The sequence below is a fragment of the Saimiri boliviensis genome, chromosome 12 (assembly GCF_048565385.1).
Source record: "Saimiri boliviensis isolate mSaiBol1 chromosome 12, mSaiBol1.pri, whole genome shotgun sequence".
In the NCBI taxonomy this organism is placed as follows: Eukaryota; Metazoa; Chordata; class Mammalia; order Primates; family Cebidae; genus Saimiri; species Saimiri boliviensis.
The window spans coordinates 88,791,538-88,812,509 of record NC_133460.1 but is presented as its reverse complement, the minus strand read 5'-3'; the positions used below and the strand labels follow the sequence as shown (position 1 = coordinate 88,812,509).

The 20,972-nt window shown below is 52.4% G+C and overlaps 1 protein-coding gene across 2 annotated transcripts in view; it reads left to right on the top strand.

Moving 5' to 3' along the window:
• COL17A1 (collagen type XVII alpha 1 chain) overlaps nucleotides 1–20,972 on the top strand; it is a 94,431-nt gene that overhangs the window by 67,765 nt on the left and 5,694 nt on the right. For both annotated transcript variants that reach the window (XM_039464997.2, XM_039464996.2), the window contains exons 16-43: nucleotides 470–514; nucleotides 1,793–1,990; nucleotides 2,630–2,851; nucleotides 3,208–3,237; nucleotides 3,601–3,627; nucleotides 4,482–4,508; nucleotides 4,626–4,688; nucleotides 5,480–5,584; nucleotides 6,425–6,487; nucleotides 7,127–7,162; nucleotides 7,743–7,796; nucleotides 7,989–8,024; nucleotides 8,547–8,582; nucleotides 9,551–9,613; nucleotides 10,967–11,002; nucleotides 11,248–11,319; nucleotides 12,279–12,305; nucleotides 13,244–13,279; nucleotides 15,155–15,190; nucleotides 15,430–15,510; nucleotides 16,869–16,904; nucleotides 17,501–17,527; nucleotides 18,311–18,343; nucleotides 18,432–18,506; nucleotides 18,819–18,869; nucleotides 19,368–19,490; nucleotides 20,140–20,277; nucleotides 20,804–20,875. In XM_039464997.2, the coding sequence (XP_039320931.1) occupies nucleotides 470–514; nucleotides 1,793–1,990; nucleotides 2,630–2,851; nucleotides 3,208–3,237; nucleotides 3,601–3,627; nucleotides 4,482–4,508; nucleotides 4,626–4,688; nucleotides 5,480–5,584; nucleotides 6,425–6,487; nucleotides 7,127–7,162; nucleotides 7,743–7,796; nucleotides 7,989–8,024; nucleotides 8,547–8,582; nucleotides 9,551–9,613; nucleotides 10,967–11,002; nucleotides 11,248–11,319; nucleotides 12,279–12,305; nucleotides 13,244–13,279; nucleotides 15,155–15,190; nucleotides 15,430–15,510; nucleotides 16,869–16,904; nucleotides 17,501–17,527; nucleotides 18,311–18,343; nucleotides 18,432–18,506; nucleotides 18,819–18,869; nucleotides 19,368–19,490; nucleotides 20,140–20,277; nucleotides 20,804–20,875 (1,848 nt within the window). The remainder of the gene's footprint in view (nucleotides 1–469; nucleotides 515–1,792; nucleotides 1,991–2,629; nucleotides 2,852–3,207; nucleotides 3,238–3,600; nucleotides 3,628–4,481; nucleotides 4,509–4,625; nucleotides 4,689–5,479; nucleotides 5,585–6,424; nucleotides 6,488–7,126; nucleotides 7,163–7,742; nucleotides 7,797–7,988; nucleotides 8,025–8,546; nucleotides 8,583–9,550; nucleotides 9,614–10,966; nucleotides 11,003–11,247; nucleotides 11,320–12,278; nucleotides 12,306–13,243; nucleotides 13,280–15,154; nucleotides 15,191–15,429; nucleotides 15,511–16,868; nucleotides 16,905–17,500; nucleotides 17,528–18,310; nucleotides 18,344–18,431; nucleotides 18,507–18,818; nucleotides 18,870–19,367; nucleotides 19,491–20,139; nucleotides 20,278–20,803; nucleotides 20,876–20,972) is intronic.

Genomic DNA, 20,972 nt, shown 5'->3' with positions numbered 1-20,972 from the left:
ATCCCTACCCAGAATCAACATGAGAGGCATTCTTGTGGGCTCCTCCAGTTTACTGTTTATTTTTAACATGAAAGTAAGTTTACTAAGAAAGTAAGCCAGGCTCAGTGGCTCATGCCTGTAATCCCAGCACTTTGGGAGGCCAAGGCGGGTGGATCATGAGGTTAGGAAATCGAGACCAGCATGGTCAACATGGTGAAACCCCATCTCTACTAAAAATACAGAAATTAGCCGGGTGTGGTGGTGGGCACCTGTAGTCCCAGCTACTGACGAGGCTGAGGCAGGAGAATTGCTTGGACCCGGTGGCAGTGAGCCGAGATCACGCCATTGCACTCCAGCCTGGGTGACAGAGCGAGACTCCGTTTCAAAAAAAAAGAAAGTAAAGGATAAAAAAAAATGGCTACTCCATAGGCAGGGCAGCCAGCTCCTCCAGTTTAAAAGCTCACGTCAAAACCTGTGTTTGTCCTTTCAGGGGACCTGAAGACTGTGTCCACAAAGGGCAAGACCGGCACTGCAGGTGGGTGAGAACCGCGAGGCGTGCGGTAACAGGATCCACCGGGACTGCTTATGGCTAATGCACCAGATGATAGTCCCTTGCCTGGAAGCAGTGCACGGAAGTCACCGGACTCTAGAGTTTCCCTAAAGGCTCAGAAGGGAGCAGGGCGGGGGGCAGGGGAGTGGCAGGCTGTGGGTCAGAGGTGACTGCAGAAGGAGCTTAGCTCAGGGGATGGCGCTAACAGCGCACCCCTCCCCCACCCAATTAACACTTGCTAATTAGTTTGTCCCCTCAACACAACAGGACGACTGACTGTATCTTTACACAGCAGTTCAAGATGAGACTAAGCCTTGGATGCCTCCAGCCCCTCAGCCTTTCCTCATTTCCTCCCACTGCCTTGTGATAGAAGCAGGTCCTTACCACCCCATTTTAGAGAACTAAAAACACTTTTCATCATAAAAAATTGTTTTAGGCCGGGCATGGTGGCTCAAGCCTGTAATCCCAGCACTTTGGGAGGCAGGGGCGGGTGGATCACAAGGTCAAGAGATCGAGACCATCCTGGTCAACATGGTGAAACCCCGTCTCTACTAAAAATACAAAAAATTAGCTGGGCATGGTGGCACGTGCCCGTAATCCCAGCTACTCAGGAGGCTGAGGCAGGAGAATTGCCTGAACCCAGGAGGCGGAGGTTACGGTGAGCCGAGATCGCGCCATTGCACTCCAGCCTGGGTAACAAGAGCAAAACTCCATCTCAAAAAAAAAAAAAAAAAAAAAAATTGTTTTAATTCACTGGGGACCCATGAAGTGCTGAGTGTAATTCTAGGTACTGTGAGCATTGCAAAGAAAGCACTGTGTGAACTGAGGCATGGCAATGGGAATGCTTTAGGTTTGGGCCCAATCAGATGCAGATCAATGCCAGATTCATAACAAAGATGTGAAAGCCTCGTGCTGTGCTGCTGACTCCTCTGCTAACTATTTTACATGCCTTGTCTCATTTCATTCAACAACCTTCCAGGAAGTAGGCAATCTTTTAACCCCATGTTATAAAAAAGGAAACAAAGGTGAAGTGACCTTCTCAGGGCCACACCGCTGGAGTCCAGGATTGCCAGACTTCTGGTCAGCACCAGCCAGGCCCTGTGCTCAGTCCAGGAGCCAGCCCTGTCCTGCGTGGAACAGCACAGGAACTTGAAAGCCCGCAGCACAGTCACTCAGGCCAGAAAGTCACCAAAAGTCAGAGAATCTGGATGGAAAAGGCAGGAGCTACCTGCATGTGCTTCATTTTCCCCTGTCCTTCCACAGATATCCACAGCTACGGCAGCGGTGGTGGTGGTGGCCACGGAGGAGGTGTCGGGGTTGGTGGCGCTGGCGGCGGCCCGTGGGGAGCGGCGCCAGCCTGGTGCCCCTGCAGCTCCTGCTGCAGCTGGTGGAAGTGGCTCCTGGGCCTGCTGCTCACCTGGCTGCTGCTCCTGGGGCTGCTTTTCGGCCTTATTGCTCTGGGTATGTGGTGAAGGCAGCAGGGCAGCCTGTGTGGTAAGAGGCAGGCTGGCCACACTGCCTGTCAGGAGGGCAGGAATCTGTGAGTGGGCCCAGATGTTAGGGGGTGAGGGGATCTGAACACATTGGTGTAGACTCTTGTTACCACAGATGAGGAAACTGAGGCCCCAGGAGGTACCTGGACAAGGGCACACTGCCACTTAGTGGTGGAGCTGAATTTGGATGGAGCGCCTGATACCCAGCCCCACCCTTGCTGTACCTGTAGGCCCCACTCTAAGCACCTGTCGGCCCTTAGTAACGACGTCAGGACTTTCTTCGCCTTTTTGCCTTTTGCTGTTTCCAAGCAGCCCTAGCTAGTTCTATCAGCTCTCACACCACCTTCCAGGGAGAGTGAGGACAAGCTTTGTCACACAGCTCAGATGAGAAGACTGACTTCCAGACCAGGTTTCTTTAAGGCTCTGCCGTGACGGTGAGCAGCTAATCCTGCTGGTGGCCATGGCAGATCATCTCTGCATGAGTATTCCAGCGTGAAGAAGCCACCACGGGCCCCTGTGCCCTGTGTCAGGCTCCCTACGAGGAGTGAGTGCATGGAAGGTGAAGGATGGGGCCCTCGGTGACTCAGTCTGTGTCCACTGGTTGCAGCGGAAGAGGTGAGAAGGCTGAAGGCCCGTGTGGACGAGCTGGAGAGGGTCAGGAGCAGCAAGGTGCCCTACGTGGATAAGCTGGTCAGAGAAAGCAAGGACGGCCTCCAGGGCATAGCACCTGCCGTCGGAGCAGATCTGGACAAAATTGGCCTGGACAGCGAAAGCCAGGAGGTGCTCTGGTTGTTCGTGAGGAAAAAACTGATGACGGAGCAGGAAAATGGTGAGAGCATGGCCGGGCACAGGGCCACCTCCCCTGAGTCCCTTTCTCCTTTGCATCTGTGTGACATGCATGCATGCTATGGGTGCCATCATCCAGCCCACTCTCAGCTTCTCTCTTCGTCCGATCCTTTCAATAGCACTGAGAGGGAGGTGGGGCCAAGACTGTGGTCCCACTTTACTCCCGGGAAAACTGAGTTCTGGAAAAAATAATTGCCCAAGATCGTTGGACTAGCCAAATTTAGAATCTGATCTCTAGTCTTTGCCTCAGTTTCTTCCTCCCATACCATGATCCCCTTATTGTGTGTGTGTGAGGGACATGAGATGTGAAGCTGACTCAGGATTTCCTTTCTCTTGCAGGAAATCTCCGAGGAAGCCCTGGCCCTAAAGGTATCGCGGTGGATTGAGCCTTGTCCCTGCCTTCATTTCCTGCAGTTGGAAGCGAGTTTTCTGGGTGGATTGGAAACCATTTTCTTTTTTCTAAATGGAAGATGAATAGCTGAATGATCTTATGGTGTCTGTTGGGAGGACTGAGAACTGGTTTTAGAGTCAGAATGTCTTAGATAAGGTACCATCTAAGAAAAGCCCAGCAATGAGCTCAAGTGACATAGACAGACTGGAAGGGACTCACACCGCATGTTGCCTCACTTTGAAATACAGTTTAAGTCTTGTCAAATGGTTTAAAATATGAGGCAGAATATGGCCTTTGGGTTCTTGCCCCATCTCACAGTTTTCGTATCTTATTGGTTTCAGGTGACATGGGAAGCCAAGGCCCTAAAGGTAATTATAACATGGACATTTTTACCTTAAATATTAGCAAACATTAATTGCTTTAAACAATCAGCAAGTTTCAGAAAACCCACCTTGCACTCCAAGAAGTAATTTGACAACACTCGGGACAGGCGTGTGGGGAGGACTGGGAAGGTCCCAGTCCGAGGGACCTTCGGCTGAACACAGAGCAGCTCTCCTTGGTCCAGCTGAACTGGGGCTGGCGAACTTCTGTGTGCACAGGAATCTCCAAAAGAGTCTGGGCCCCATTCTCGGAGCCTCTGACTCAGAAGGTGTGGAAGTGGGCCGGAGTCTTTTATCTTAGTCATCCTTGGTGATTCTGCAGCTAGAAGAATACTAAGTACCAAATTCAGGATGACAGGATTTCGCCCATTCTGCAGCCCCCTCTCACTTCCTAGGCGACCCCGGGGCAGGAAGTCAGCTCCTCCCCTTTGGGGCCCTCCGAGTCTCTTCTTTCCATTCAGATCCTTGCCGCCCACACCCTTGTATATACCTGGGTCATTGTCCCAGCCCTCCTTCCCCAAGGCTGTAGCCTGCACACCCCTCCTGACCATGTTGGGGATGGGGACGGATGCTGCCAGAGTGCCTGAACCTGCCGTTGTCAGGTAAAATACAGGACTCCCAGTTAACTTTGCAGATAAACAACAAACAATTTTTCACTATAACTTGTCCCAAATATTTCATGGGACATACTTATAACGAAAAATATGTGTTTTTTGGTAGCTGGACATTTGCATTTTTCTTTGCTAAGTTTGGCAACCCTACCCAAATCCCACTAGTGACTTCTTTGGGGAATTGGGAACAGTCCTCTGGCTGACCTCTCTCTTTTGCCTTTGTTCCTGCAGGAGATCGAGGGTTCCCTGGCATTCCAGGTATGTACTCTCTGATGATCTCCAGGGCTGCTGGTGTTGGCAGCTGCTCAGTCCTAGCTGACGAGGAGGAGCTTCTGGGAGGAAAACAGGGACTGAGATACCCTTATGTGTCCACAGGTAGCCCTGGGCTCTTGGGCCACCCAGGTCCAGAAGGACCAAAGGGTCAAAAAGGCAGCGTGGGTAAGAACACTTTTTTTCTTTACTCATTTATTCCTCATTCTTTCATTCATTTAGTAAGCATTCATTTAGTAAACGTTCATTAGGTGCCTGCTGTATGCAAGGCCTTGTTTTAGGCTCTGGAGAGACATCAGTGAAGTCAACAGAGAAACCCTGCTGTGGTGGAGCAGACATTTGGGCTGGGGAGAAAGACAGTAACTGTGATAAATAGTGAAGTCTATAGCAGGTTAGGGGGTGATACATGACATGGGAAAGTCAGAGCCTGGGGGGACTTGGGGAGTGAGAGCTGGGGAGCATAATTTTACACAGGGAAGCCAAGGAAGGCCTCCCTGAGAGGTCGCCATGTGAGCAAAAATTTGAAGGGCAAGAAGGAGCCAGGCAGGGGAGATCTAGGGAAAACCATTCCAGGCAGAGGGAGAAGCCAAGGCCAAGGCCTCGGGGCAATTATTAAGGAGCATCTGGAAGGAGGAGACCTCTGAGCTGGAAAGTCTAAAGGGATGGGCGGAGAGGAGGCAGGCTGCGTGGGGCCTCACAGGCCAGTGTAAGGACTTTGGCTTTGACTCTGGGTGAGCTGAGAGGCCATGTGCAGGTTTGGGGCAGAGGTAGAACGTGATCTACTGACATTTTCAAAGGGTCACTCTGGCTTCCGGGTTGAGCCGAGGCTACGGGGTCCGGGGAGAAACAAGGAGGCCAGGGAAGGGCTCCAGGCAAGCGTTTGCCGTGGCAGGCTGCCTGTGGAGCCCTTAGCTGGGACACAGGGTCATAACTCGGAGGCTGGCCATCCCTGTTTTTAGGAGATCCCGGCATGGAAGGCCCCATGGGCCAGAGAGGGCGAGAAGGCCCCATGGGACCTCGTGGTGAGCCAGGGCCTCCTGGGTTTGGAGAGAAAGGGGAAAGAGGTAAGAGGAATTCCTTCACCGGCCGAGTCAGCTCCGCCTGTGCTTCCCTCTCTCCGTCAACACCCGTCCCTCCTTCATTCCATCTCTCTCTCTCTCTCTCCCTCCTTCCTTCATTTTCTGAGCGTACACTCTGGGTCGGGGTCTGTGCTAGGCCCTGGGGAGACAGCAGGCTAATGCTGGGCCTGGGCTGGGTTGTGGGGCCAGGACTAGGGCTGAGGACTCATCTGCCACGCCTGGAATCCACAGAGAAAGTGGTCACCGGAGCAGCGGCCCTCCCGGAGTTGGGTGGTGAGGAGAGTGAGGAGTCAGGCCAAGGTGGGGCTCAGGGGGCCAGGGCAGGACCGAGCGGAGTTCACTGTGAGGCAGAGTGGGGCACAGGCCTTTGAGCCTCTCCTGGCTGGAAGGAGGCCAAGAGGGAGGTGGGGAAGGCCCCAGACGTAGGTCCAGTGCTGGAGGGGCTGGGGAAGGTGTTGCAATTTCATCCTTAACTATGTGACTGCTTTTGTCTGGGGAAACCAAGGCAGATACCAGAAACCCTCTCAATGCTAATAGACTGTAAGCAGGAAGCTTTATTTTTAGTTTTACTTTCTCTTTAAAATACCGCTTAACCGGAGAATAAAATGTATCGAGTGCCTACTAGGTGCCTGACTTCATAGACTATAAAGTCTCTGGGGGTAGAAACTGAAGGAGTTTTGCTGCTAAGCGGCCTCACTGGGGCACCAAATGGATCCAAGACCACTAGCAGGGTGGGAAGCATCCCCTCCAAATGGCAGTGCCAGGATAGGGGCGCCGTCACACTGGGGCCTCTCCCAAAGTACTCATCCCTCCATTTCTCCGCAGGAGCTGCTGGTGAACCAGGACCTCACGGCCCACCTGGTGTCCCAGGTTCTGTGGGTCCCAAAGGTAAGTCCGGTGTGCAGGAAGGAATCAGTCTGACAGAGGGGAAGCCACATTCTGGATGGATCACAGAGAAGCAGGCCCTGGGACCCCAGACAGCCCTAACCCCCTGCCCCAGGCCTGTGTAGGAGTGGTGGGTGGGCCTAAAGAGCATCCCCCAACAAAGCAGTCCCCGGGGAGTCAAGATCGGGGCTGTAAGTTTAGCCCCGTAACGGGCTTGGGGCTATGTTTTCATCTCTCTTCAACGGCCCTGTTATGTGATCCCTAAGCGGGTAGATGGATCATTCAGGAAATCAGAAGTTAGACCATTTCCTTGACTGACTGTGGCCTAGGTGCACACGTCAAAAGTAACATGTCTGGGCAACCCAGGGAGAGTGGGCCCCTTCTCAAAGCCCAAATGTTCTATGGCCTCAGTCCAAATGTTTCACTCTGACCAGGAAAGAGCAAGGGTCATTTGATCCCACCCAGCTGCGGCCCCCTCCCTGAGGAGGACATGTACTGGGGTCACTCCTGGCCTGCAATGCACACTCACACAGCCCTCACCTGGAAGACAGTGTCCCCAAACCCCACCTGCTCTGCTCTGGGGCCAGATATCCCTGCCTGTAGCTGCCTCTCTGCTGATCACTGTCTCATCCTCCTTGTCAGGTTCCAGCGGCTCTCCTGGCCCACGGGGACCCCCAGGTTAGTGGGCTACTTCTTGTAAATAGGTTCTGTTTCTGGAGCAAAGGTGGCAATGTTAAAAGGAAAACCAACTATTTTTAAAGCAAAAGAAGCAATTATAAATCTAGCCTCTTAGAGATACAGAATTCAAATCTGCATATGTGTTCCCTCCGGCAGAGGTTGGGCTCCCTGATGGGTCCTGTCCAGATCCCTTCTGACCGGGCTTTGGGCCTGAGACCCTCTAGCAGCTTCAGCAGTGGAAGTCCCCATTTTGCCTTCATCCGAGCAAGCACCTGCCTCTGTCTTGCCCCCGATGAGCCACAGAGCTTGTCCTGCTGTCTTGAGAATCTTGAGCTCTGGCCAGTGCCTCTGCCAAGGCTCTACAATGTGTTCCAATGCCGGTTCATCAACAGGGGCAAGGAACCTGGGCCAAAATGACTTAGCAAGGACTTGGGAAGGAGTCCATGGGAAGCGTCCTTTGACTTTCACTTTAGGGTGTGTGCACGTGTGTGCCTGTGTGTGTGCGTGTGTGTGCATACATGCCTAATCATTCCAAAGCTAGGGATACTCACCTGTGTGTATGGTTTCTTCTGCCGGGCAGGCCCTGTAGGTCTCCAAGGGCTCCAAGGTGAAGTGGGACTTCCTGGTGTCAAAGGTAAGCTGAAGGGAAATCTGGGAGGGACAGTGAGGATCTGATGGACACAGCCCACAGCCTGTGCAGGCCGACAAATGTCAGAAGGGAAGGTGAAGTCAGGATTGGGGGAGCCTGTCTTCAGAGACAGACATTGCCTCTTCCTGGTTGTCCTCTGCAGGGCATTTTACACCAAGGTGTCCACTTACTTTTTAGGTGACAAAGGACCGATGGGACCGCCAGGACCGAAAGGTACATCACTCACTGCTGCTTGGTCATTACTAGGGCCTGCCTCACTCCTAGGAGCCCAGGTGGGACCCTTACTGCAGGGTCAGAGGGTGCACAGGATCTCCGGACCCTGGAGTGAGAGGGATCCAATATCTCATTCTAATTCAACCTCTCAGATAGGGAAACTGAGGCACAAAGAGGGGAAACCAAGCACTAACATCACATTAAGTTCTGAGTTGGTGAGTGGCTCTCAAGGTGGTAAGGATACAGCGTTCCAAGGCATGTGTCCTCTCGGGTCCACGGCACCAATGTGCAACAGCAGGAGCTGGGGGCTCAGTTTGCGGGGGGGTCCTGACTGCCAAAGATCAGACAGATGTGCTCCTTTGGCTGCATTAAGGCTGCATTAATGCTGTGTCCTCACCAACATCCGCTGGCAGGCGTTCACAGATACAGTGAGGACTGTCCTGCAGCTGGGGACCCTGTTACTGGGTGAGATTGTTTTCTTTGCTCACAATGGTTTTCTCCCCCTCCTCCTTGTTTATTTAGGTGACCAGGGTGAGAAAGGACCTCGAGGTCTCACAGGTCAGTCTGTCATGAAAATCTACTTTAATCCATCCATGACTTTTGTAATCCATCCAGAAGTATGAGACAAAATCTGTTTAAAACCCTTCAGGGAACTTGTAATCTAGAAAACACACACACAAGAGAAAAGAAAGCCTGGAATAAGCTGGGCGTGGTGGCTCAAGCCTGTAATCCCAGCACTTTGGGAGGCCGAGGCGGGTGGATCACAAGGTCAAGAGATCGAGACCATCCTGGTCAACATGGTGAAACCCCGTCTCTACTAAAAATACAAAAAATTAGCTGGGCATGGTGGCGCGTGCCTGTAATCCCAGCTACGCAGGAGGCTGAGGCAGGAGAATTGCCTGAACCCAGGAGGCGGAGGTTGCGGTGAGCCGAGATCGCGCCATTGCACTCCAGCCTGGGAGTGAAAGTAACAAGAGCGAAACTCCATCTCAAAAAAAAAAAAAAAAAAAAAAAAAAAGAAAGAAAGCCTGGAACGGAGGACAAGGAGGTATCCAAATGTATAGTCCAAACAGCAAATGTTTGGTGCAAAAAAAGGAAATAGAGAGTTGTCTCTGATTCTTTTGGGAACACAGTTGAGAAAATTAAGCTCTTCCTGAAGCAGCAGGAAGTTTGCGCCACTGGTATCCCCTCAACCACTGACCCCCTGCCAACTGGCAGGATTGAAAAGGAAATTGATAGTAATAAAGCTGTGACTCAAGGTGTGGTTTTCAGTTTTCAAGGAAATAGACTCATGCACATGCCCATGGTTCCGATTAGGTGTGGTTTCTAGGTTAGCCCATGCCACTGCCCAGGGGAGCCAAGTGGCCCTGACCTTGGAAGCAAAGCAAAAGCTGCCTCCTTGACCTCTTCTTGCTAAGGAGGGGCAGGGCTTGGATGGGGGGACGGTAAAGGAGGGAGCAGACTACCATTGTGGAAGCATACACAGCCTGCAAGTGTCCAACCAGCTAGTTCTTTGTCCTTTGCAGGCGAGCCTGGCATGAGAGGTTTGCCTGGTGCTGTTGGTGAGCCTGGAGCTAAAGGGGCAATGGGTAAGTATCCCAAAGGAATGGATGCAATGAGTTCCCCATTTGGGAGGGTCACCACAATCCTGAAGAAATCCATCTTCTAGAGCTGCCTCTCCTCTCTAATTTGCCCACCCCTGGTTGAGTCTCCCTTGACCAGTCATTTCCGTGTCTGGGCATCCTTTCTGGGGCTCAGAGAGCTGCAGGTACCTCTGTGGGTTTCTTTCCTCTTTGGGAGAGGCCTTGTAGGGCATGGCCCATTCACCGAAGAGCTGGCTGCGAGCTCCCCACTCCCTGGGGAAGACAGTGTTGAAGTCCTTAGGAACCTCAAGTGTTCCAGGAATCCCAGGGCTAGTCTCATGGCCAAATCCCGATTTTAACCCTTTTGCTGAACTTTACTGAGGTGCCTATCAGCCTGGCTGCAGAAACTGACCAAGAATCTCAGAGGTAGCTGGTTGCAATGATTCACACCTGAAATCCCAGGGACTCAGGAGGATCACTTGAACCCAGGAGTTGGAGGCTGCAATGAGCTATGATTATACCACTACACTATAGTCTGTGTGACAGAACAAGAATCTATTTCTCAAAAAAAAAAAAAAAAAAGAAAAAAGAAAGAAAGCCAGTGTTGAGCATCAAACCCGAGAAGGGTTTAAGCCCCACCTGTAGAGATGTAGCATCTTCACGCTCATTCACTTACCCAGCTGTTAGTGCTGACACCGTGCTAGGCAAGTGAGATACTTTACCTGCCTCAAGGGGAGATAAGGCTTACATGAGGTGACAAGTGTCCTACAAGGTAGAGAGTGCTGTGAGGATAGAGTCAAAGGAGAAATTTCTTCCAACAGGAAGGATGGAGGAGCGGGCATTTTAGGTGGTTCCAACAAGTTAGAAAGATGTTAATCATAACCAGTTTGGAAAATTCCATGCAGGGATGACAGCACGAGCAGGGAAAGACAAAAGAAATGGGAAAGAGCAAGACATGGTCCCAGAAGGCCACTGTTTTGGATAGAGGTTACGATAACGCCTAGAGCAGAGGAGACAAGAATATGGACGACCTTGACTTCTAGGCCTTCAAGTAAATGCAACAAGCATTGAGCATAGAGGCCCAATGTCACGAAAATCTACTTTAATCCATCCATGACTTGGAGGTGCAATGGGGAGGCACTGGACAATTCTCAACAGGAAAAGAGACAATTGCTGGTTTAGGAGAAGAGGCAGGGAGAGTACTGTATCCAGAGAGTGTGACAGACAGGGCTGTCCCATGGCTAATGGCTGGGTGGACTCCTGGGAGACAATGGGCTCCAAGGCCACTGGGGCAGGAGAGGGAGGAATCACAGAAGTCACTCCGGGAGCAACTGACAGAGCTTGCTTTTACTTTACCAGGTCCTGCTGGCCCAGATGGACACCAAGGCCCAAGAGGTTGGTCACTGATCTGCTGCCTTCAGCCTCACTCCCATCGCGGCCCATGTCCCAGCATGCAGCCCCCGGTCCCCTTAACATAGTGCCAGAGGAGCGTGGGCATGTGCAAATGTGCGGTGTCCAGTTCTGTTCCCCTACTCCTTTCTACTCGCCAGCAAGTCAGTAAGGAAAACCCTATCAGCTCAGATGTGATGACCAGTTTAGTCCTCCTAAAAGTAAACCCTTCCACGTTGGCCATTCTCTAGGTGAACAAGGTCTTACAGGGATGCCTGGAATCCGTGGCCCACCAGGACCTTCTGGAGACCCAGGAAAGCCAGGTAACAGATCAGGAAGAGGAGCCATGGCCCTGCTTAGTGTGTGTGTGCTTTGTGTGTGGATGTAGGCATGAGAGTGTGTGTGTGTGTGTGTGTGTGTGTGCATGCACAGGTGTGTGGGTTGTGGGGGACGGGGCGTATATGTGCATGGTTGTGTGTGTGTGCATGCACGTGTGCACAGATGCACCTGTGTGTGCCTTATCCCATTTTCCTCTAGCAGCTCAGCAGGGAACTGCCATAGTGTTAGGTTGTTTTGTGTGCAGTGGCTATAGGCCCTGGCACCTCTGAGTAACTAAGTCTGGCAATTCAGAAGAGTGAGATTAACAGCTGAATACGAGGAGTTCTAGAAAGGGGGAAGGACACTCTTAAAATTGCAGACTTGAAGGTCACCTCACTATCTTGCTCCTCTGAGCCTTTTCCCTGTTGTCCTTCTCTCCTGGGGCTGTACCTGGACCCCCACCAACACCCACCAGGCTAAGGAGGAAGCCATTGTTAGAGTCTCCACCTTGAGTAAAGAGCAAATTCTCAGGGTTGCAGGAAGAAAAAATGAAAACCAGCGAAGAAAGCTGTGTGGTCAAGGCAGGTGGGAATTCACTGGGGCTTCTGAGAGTAGGGGTCCCCTCAGCCTCCTTTGGTGGGTGCCCAGACAGGAGACACAGAAAGGGAGCCTGGAGCAGCATTGGGGTCCATGAGGGTTGAGCATTCTGGGCTCATGGCTCTCCTCAGATTTGAACCATTGCCTGAGAAAGCAGTGGGTCACTTCACTGCAAAGCCAAAAGCCCACTGCTCTCCATTCAGAGCTGGGAGAGCCATGGAGGCTGGCTGCCCCGGCATGAGGCATGTCCTCCTGTACCCACTGACCCCTCCACTGCAATGTCCACTGGTTTCTGCAGGCATGGGTGTGGCTGCCAGGGACGGCCTCAACCCTTCAACTTTTCCCTCTTGTGTCTGATTTTCTGCAGGTCTCACAGGACCCCAGGGACCTCAGGGTGAGTCACTGGATCACTCCCACCTGCTGCCTCCCACCTCCTCCTGGGGTAACTGCTTGGGCCAGGGTTTTCCTGAAGTCACCGGTTTTCTCTCCTCTGCCAACTAACTCCCTGGCATACACTCCCTTTCACCGTGAGCCTTGAGAAGCACCTTAGGAAGGAAAAATAGGCACAGAACAATCTAGAACACCATTCTAGTAGAAATGAGATTAGATCGTGTGTCAATTTTGTCTGCCTATGCCCCGTTCCCCTCGGGTATAGGAATCTGAGAGGAGCCCCAAGCCCATAGCAAAGCTCCCGCTAGAGGCCCGAGTTCCCCCACTGGCCTGGCAGGGCATGGGTGCTCCGCCTTGTTCGGGAAAGCCCGGTTTCTCTGGAACAACCTCAGTGTTAAAGCTTGTCCCGTAGTTGGACCTTATGCCCCCATAATGGACAAGCTCACTACACCTATCTGCTAGTTTCCTGAAAGAAATGAGGCAAATGTGAAAATGAAATCAGGCAGCAGGCCCCCCAGCAGTTGAATACCCAGGGACATGCTTCTGATGCTCTCACAGAGGAGTTCCGTGGCTGAAGGCAGGAGGGTGTTGCTGCACTGGACAAGGAAGCCCAGCCCCTCCTCTGCAGGGGAGAGGGGAGACAGGCCACTCTGCAGGCTCCAGGTGGCTCATAACCCTGAGGGATGGAACCCCCCAAAGCTGAGCCCATGGGCCTCTGCCCACTTCAAGCCAAGCTGTTGCCCCATTTCCCAAAGAAGGACAAGGGCTCAGAACAAGAGGCTCCCCAGGGGCGATTGTCTAGACTAAAGCAGACGGCAAAGGGTCTTGGGGTTTCAATCAGCAGTGTGGCTGTTCTGAGGGACAGTGCACTAGTTACTACCCGAGGGTGTCTGGAATTGCTGGGCCTTCATCATCCTGACTTACTTGTTCTAATCACATCAGGACTTCCTGGTACCCCCGGTCAACCAGGAATAAAAGGTAAGTGAATTTCCAAGTGAGATATTCTCTCTTTTCAATGGCCATGTTTATGAAAGGAAAGGATGGACAGGTGGGAGGGCTTTCTTTGGCCAGAGCCTGGATCAACAGTGGCATCTAGTGGTTCTGGCAGAGGGCTGTGAGGCTGGGAGCCCAGGGATTTACGAACCAAGCCCTGAGTCCTCAAGCCCTACCTCTCCCCAAACACCCACCCCACAAACCTGAGTGTTGCTTTCATACTTGGATGTCTCCAGGCCATTGTTGCAGGAGGTTCTGGAAAGGCACTGCCCCCCCCACCCCCACCAAAGCCTTTCTATGCACTGTTTTGCCTCTAAATGCCCCCATTAGTGCTCCATCCCCCTGGCATGTAGGCTTGGTCCCCTCAGAACAAATCTCTTCCCCTGGGGCAGGAGCCACCTTTGCCCTTATCATTCACATGATAACAGGCCCTTCCCGAGTGGTGGCTTTAGTACAGGCAGAGAGGAGTGTTCAAATGCTACTGAGAGGGCAAGTCAGGGTACTCAGAGGGAGCCCATCCTCAGGGGTCTGACTAGGGCAATGCGGTGATGCCTGTGTACACAATGACCCTCTAGTCCAGTTCTGCCTATCAGCTCCCAACTCTGAGCAAGTTCAGGGATCCCGTTGCGGGGATGGTCTTTCTCTTTCTGTTCCTATGATCCCACCACGCTCCTGAACTTTAACATTCTATGGAGCTGTGCTCTGTCACGGCAGTCACTGTCCCTCTTGGTGGGACCCTAAAATAACCGCTTTCCATAAATGATTTCCAATGACTGGTTGGGCCAGGGAGTTCTTTAGGGCTAACTAAACGTAATTCCAAAATAATGATAGCTGAGTTTCTACATCCCAGGCAGACCACACTAGGTCCATGGATCTGTTCATGAGTGGATGGTACCTTTGGTAAGAGTATCATTGGTTTTGGAATTTCATAGGATAACAGAACCCTCCCTTTTTGAAGGCCTGTGACTTCCTTTCCAAGGGGGAGTTCAGAGCCTGCCTGGACAATATGCACAAGAGGGCCCATTTTTCCCAATGTTGGATTGCATCCCAACCAAACAGACTCAAGTGCTTTCTCCTCTCTGTTCATGAGCCCTGGCTGAAGGATGGTGAGCAGAGACCAACCGTCTGCTTTCCCGTAGGGAGACAGCAATATTCTCCTTTCATGTGTGAATGGTTGAATTGCTCACTGAACTTGGGGAAAAAAGGGCCCCTAAAGAATGGTTTCCCCAAGCGAGTCCATGGATTGCCAGTGCTCAGCACTGTATCCGGTCGATAGGTTTGGGAATGTCCTCTTCTCGAAAGGCCTCCGTACACACTTTCATTTTCAATGCTCTGAGACACAAAGCAGGAAAGAGATCTTGTTAACCTTTATATAACTCAGAGCTTCTCAGACTTAACGCACTGCAGAGCCCCGTTTTTAATCCTGCACAGTCCCACAGAGCACTCTGGGAATCCTGCTCTACCTGGGTCGGGGGAGGGGGGCTCATCGCCTCTGTCCTTTGACCTTTGAGTAATTTTCCCACCTAAGGCAATTCCCAGGCAGAAGTGATGGAATGTGGGAGTGTGAAGGACTTTCCCGTCAGCCTCATTCTGGGTTCACTGAAAGGCAAGCTTTCCACACCCTCAAGTGAAGCCACTTCTCTGAATGAAGAAGGATGCTCTGGCCTCTGGGGGCTCCAGCTGAGCAATTAGGCTTAATGCATCCTGCATGCTTCCCTTCAGTTCATTAAAATGCCTTTAGTTTGAGGGTGAGAGGCCCAGACGTGGGTCCCAAACGCAATCAGAAGCCTTGAAAATGGCTTATTGAGCCACTAATTGATCCTCAGAACAACCACTCTCAGCCTTTTCCTCCCTTCCCAGGTGAACCAGGAGCTCCAGGCAAGATCGTGACTTCAGGTAGGCAGGTCCTAGAGGGACCCTCCTTCCTGTCTTTCTTATGCTGGGCACCTACCTTGGCGCTGCAGTGCTCTGGGCAGGATGTGGCAGGGAGCTTTCTGGATCAGTAGAGGGGGAAGGAGGGAGATCCAGCAGTGAAGAGAAGAAACGCCAGCCTGCCCACCACAGCCTGGCTCGGGTCCCGGCGCCTCTGAGTGAGAAGGGTAGGGCTCAAGGTTTCATGTGCCTTCTGTTTTCAGAGGGGTCATCGACGCTCACTGTCCCAGGCCCCCCAGGACCTCCTGGAGCCATGGGACCCCCAGGACCTCCAGGTGCCCCAGGTCAGTCGGTTTTCTTGCTTTGCCCCAAATCAGCAGTAGGTCTCGGAGGTAGTGATTCTAGCCACATTTATTCAGATCCTGAAACCCAGGGCAGGAGCTGAACCTGGTAAAGAGAGTAAGGAGCTTGACCCGAGAAAGGTCAACTCTTGCATTCTCGGACAATGAGGTAGATCAGTTCTCCTGCTTCACGGCATAGGAGGCTGATGTGCAATCAGCATTTACAGAAGGGGAAGGCGAGGCTTGGAGCTGGTAACTGACTTGCCCAAGTTCCCATGGCCAGTAAGCAGCAGGACAAAGGATTTGGCCCGGATCGTTCTACCTCCAGAGCCTGTGGCCAGTCAGAACACCCAGCCCCTGAGCCCTGAGAACTTGACATCCTGCATCCAGGGCGACAAAATGCCACGTATCTATTTGAAGAAAAGATCCCCAAGTGGGATGGTGACAAAAACACTTCTGAACAAAGTTGTTACAAGATAAAACGTTTATTGAAAGAGCAGGACATTCAATAATGCCTGCTCTGTGGTCGCAACTGTATTTTTATAAGATATAAAAAAGAAAAAAATGCTAGAAGAAAATAAAATGCCCACTAATTGAAGAGTTGCGGACAATTTGTTTCCTACCTTTCCAAAGTGCCTGTTTTGTTATACGTTTTTTTGTTGTTTTTTTTATTTTTTTATTTTTTGAGACGGAGTTTCGCTCTTGTTGCCCAGGCTGGAGCGCAATGGCGCGATCTCGGCTCACCGCAACCTCCGCCTCCTGGGTTCCGGCAATTCTCCTGCCTCAGCCTCCTGAGTAGCTGGGATTACAGGCACGCGCCACCACGCCCAGCTAATTTTTCGTATTTTTGGTAGAGACGGGGTTTCATCATGTTGACCGGGATGGTCTCGATCTCTTGACCTCGTGATCCACCCGCCTCGGCCTCCCAAAGTGCTGGGATTACAGGCTTGAGCCACCGCGCCCGGCTTTGTTACACGTATTTTTAATTATTTTACATTTTTACGTGCAAATGAAATACACAACTTATCACAACAAATGCCAGAACGTACCAGCCTTCCCTCCTGACAAGCTCCAGTGAGAAGGAGGACATGGTGGCATGTAGAAGTCCCTAACCATGAAAGGACAGCAGCAGGGAGGGCAATCCTGCCTGCCCTGGGGTCCTGGTAGCTGTCAGAGATGTTCTCACGCAGCTGGACCACAGGGCTGGTCTCAAATTGCTTGTCGCTCTCAAACAAGGTGGCCTCTTTGGGTCTCTGTTCCATGCCTTGGGAGGAATTATGCCAGGTGACTGCCCTTCCTTCAGTTCTTCCTATGACCCTACAGGCATGATTTAGCCTTTTCTTCCCCAACCCCGTTTCCAGGCCCTGCTGGCCCAGCTGGTATCCCAGGACAGCAAGGTAAGTCATGCCCTGCAAGAACGCAGGGCGGTGGGCCCAGTCGGAGGACTTCCTCTCGGGGTGGACATGGGCCCCTCTGTTCTAGAGGAGGCGAAAGATGTGTTTGGGAAAAGGAGGAGAGGGCCAGGGCTCTTCACCAGGGCTTTGCAAGGCCTCAGCTGCCAGGGAGGACACCTCTTCTCACCCACTTCCATGTTTCTGAGAAGGTGGGGTTCTTGGAAGGGGGATTGAGGCTCTGTGGGCCCCTGGTCAGGGTAAAGTTTGGCTATATTTACAGACCTCAGGCCTCTTGTAGCCAGACCCTGATAATCATACCACTGTCCAGTGATATATCTGGATAGAGTCAAGGTTAGGAAAAGCTGGTTCAGGTCGTCCTGGGGTGTTTGGGCCACTGAATTCAGCAACCCAACCCTGCCCTGCTCTCTACCCGGCCCCGGCCCCGGCCCCGGCCCCGGCCCCGGCCCCTCTGCTAGGCCCTGCCTGACACCTGGGCTCACTCCCAAGGGAAAGCAGGCGCTAGTCTGCAGGTGGCACCCACCCCAACTCTCACGTCTTCCCACGGCCCTGCCTCATAGCTCTCTGTCTTTTTCCCTCAGGTCCCCCAGGCCCCAGAGGACACCAAGGTACAGCAGAGCTCACATTAAATGACGCCTGGGGTAGGGGTAGGGGTGGCAAAAGCTCACCTTCCAAGAGTGCAGGGGTTTAAAGCAAGTGTGTGTGCATGAGTGTTGTACGTGTGTGTGTGCAGGTGTGTAATGCAAGTACGTGTGTTCAGGGGTTTAAAGCAAGTGTGTGTGTATACGGGTGTAATGCAAGTGTGTGCAGGAGTGTAATACAAGTGTGTGTGTGCAGGGGTGTAATGCAAGTGTGTGTGCAGTGGTGTAATGCAAGTGTGTGTGTACAGAGGTTTAAAGCAAGTGTGTGTGTATAGGGGTGTAATGCAAGTGTGTGCAGGAGTGTAATGCAATTGTGTGTGTGCAGGGGTGTAATGCAGGTGTGTGTGTGCAGGGGTGTAAAGCAAGTGTGTGTGTAGGGGTGTAATGCAAGTGTGTGTGTGTAGGGGTGTAATGCAAGTGTGTGTGCAAGGGTGTTAAAGCAAGTGTGTGTAGGAGTGTAAAGCAAGTATGTGTGTAGGGGTGTAATGCAAGTGTGTGTGCAGGGGTGTAAAGCAAGTGTGTGTGTGCGTGAATTTAGTACGTGTGTGTGCAGGGTGTAGTGCAAGTGCGTGTGTGTGCACATGCACGCAGGGGTGTAGTGTAAGTGTGTTTGTGGGAGGAGGGGGAAGCTCTAGGTACTGCCCAAAGGGCAATGCAGCCCCAGCAATCACGGATCTTGGGGAGTCTCTAAGGGACTGACAGTGGGTGAGAAAAGTGAGACTGAGTGTCCCTCTCTTGGTGTGTCCTCAGGCGAGCAAGGCCTCCCAGGTGTCTCAACCTCAGGTAAGGACTGAGCCCCGTGCCATTCTGGCTCTAGCCAGAGCCTCTGCAAACCCTGGCTGACTGCACTGTGTGTGTTGTTGGATTCTAGGGTCTGGTTCTCTCGGACTCAACCTTCAGGGACCACCAGGCCCACCTGGCCCCCAGGGACCCAAAGGTGACAAAGGTCAGTGAGGGAGCGGCTGAGGTGGTGAGGAGTGAGGGTGAGCCTGGTGCCCAGAGCCTGAAGAGACGGCAGCAAGTACTTATCAGTGTGAACTCTTGGGAGAGAGGCGGCTGGAGGAAGGAAAGGCCAGATGGAGGAAGGGATAACGACATGGAGACATAGTTTCTGTCCAAGGGAGCTATAGTATTATTACAAAAATGAGGCCAAGAGACATGGGACGATTGTTGAGCCACACACTAATAATTGTGGTTTGGCTTAACCAGGGAAGGCTTCCTGGGGGAGGTGATGCAAACTTCTCACTTTGGATTCCAGGTGATCCAGGTGTCCCAGGGGCTCCTGGAATTTCTGGTGGTCCTTCTGGAGGTAAGAACTGAAAGTGATCAAAGTTCTTTTCCCCTTCCTCTGGCGAAGGCGGATCATTCCCATGAGGATGTTGCTCTGTTCATTCATTCGTTCATTTCTCCGTGATCCATTGTTGATTCTTCTCCATGTGCTAGGACCTATGAGCTGCCCTTAAGGTTCCATGACACCTAACAATGCAGACACTGCATGATGGAGAGCAGACACGCCCTGGGTGCTGGGGAGTTCAGAGAAGCGGGATGCAATGTTGGGGTTCCTTCAGCAGGTTGCAGAAGGAAAGGGCAGTTTGGCCTGGGGCAGCTCCCTCGCTCTGTGCCCCTTTCAGACAGTGGCTGCTACACGCTCTCCTTTCCTCTCTTCTTGGGGACCCTTCTTGCCACTATCCTATTTCTCCCCCTGAGAAGACCCTCCCTCCTCAGACCATGAAAGCTATGCCTGGGTCCCTGTTTGTCTGACCCTAGGGTGGAGGAACCGACACAGGACACTTTTTCTTTCCTGCAGGGGCATCATCAAGCACCATGTATGTGCCAGGCCCGCCAGGTCCCCCCGGGCCCCCTGGGCCTCCAGGCTCCATCAGCAGCTCTGGCCGGGAGATTCAGCAGTACATCTCTGAGTACATGCAGAGTGAGTGGCTGGCCGCCCCAAGCTGTGGGGACAAGAACATGGAGATACAGTCTCTGTGCAAGGGAGCTGTGGTATCATCACAGAAATGAGGCTAAGAGACATGGGATGACATAGGGCACTGTGTGTGTGTGTGTGTGTGTGTGTGTGTGTGTGTGTGTGTGCACGCTCGCACGCGCACATGTATTGAGGGAAACAGTCTGTGCTGCCAGGCCCGGGTCCTCCCCCTGTGGAGCCAGGCCTACGGGCCCATGAGCTCCCCAACACCAGCCTTCTCCTAGCTGCCCCCGACACCACCTCACCCTCGTCCCACACCCTGGGTAGGAGGCTGGGGCAGGCACTCACCCACATGCACGCACGTGCTTTCACATCTCACTCTGCACAGGCTCATTTGTCAAATGGGTGGCTGGCTGGAGTCTTGCTGCCCCACAGCCCTCATGGGCCACCTGGCCCAACTCAGGCCTCTGCCTCAGTTTCTCCATCTATAATTATGGGAAGGACAGTGAGAGGAGTCTAGGCTCCCTCCTGGCCCAGCCTTGGGTCCATGTCTGGGGAGAGGCAGGCGTGTTATCATGTGCTTTGCGTCACCTCTGTGGGGAGAACATGTCCTCTCGGGGACAGGCTTGACTTTGCTTTGTTCCTTGGTTGGCAGGTGACAGTATTAGGTCTTACCTATCTGGAGTTCAGGGTCCGCCAGGCCCACCTGGTCCTCCAGGACCTGTCACCACCATCACCGGCGAGACTTTCGACTATTCAAGTCTGGCAAGCCAAGTTGTGAGCTACTTGCAGAGTAAGCCTTTCCCTTTCCCTGCGCCCTGCGCCTGGCACCTTCCTCCTGTGGGTCCGCTTTTGCTCCCAGACCCTCATCTCCTCATTTGCTGTTTGCTTTGCCCTTCTCTGGAATATGAGTTTTAATTCTGAATTCACAATATTCGGGCCACTGGGACACAGTGCCAACAAGGGTCTGTTCAGACTCAGGGCAACCACGTTGGAGAGCCACTGAGTGAGGCTTCCTGCAGTCAACTAATGTGTTCCTAAGGACAGGTTCTTCCTACCTGTGCATGAAGGTTGGCAATTATCTCGCGGGCATTAGGCTAAAGCATGTTCCTGAAAGTAAACTGCATTTCTCACCAAAGGGGGAAAAACTCCAAAAACATTTGACCTTGTTATGCTTTCAAAATAGCCTCATAATACCCCATTCATCCATTTCCCGCAAAGACAAACACCTCGGTAACCAGGACTTTCAGATTCTGGAAAAATGAGGCTGTTGCTTCAGAACCTGCTAAGCAGGTAACCTGAGGTTTTCTTCCCGACAGCTTCAGGGTACAGCATCAACTTGTCCCCCTCGTCCTCCATCTCTTCTGAAGACATCCTGGCTGTGCTGCAGCGTGAGTCACCTGGGAGGGGACCGAGTGTAGGACCATCTTTGCTTTCTCCTTACCTCACTTGTCAGGCAAATCTTGCCCTCATCTGAGCTTGGGAGGG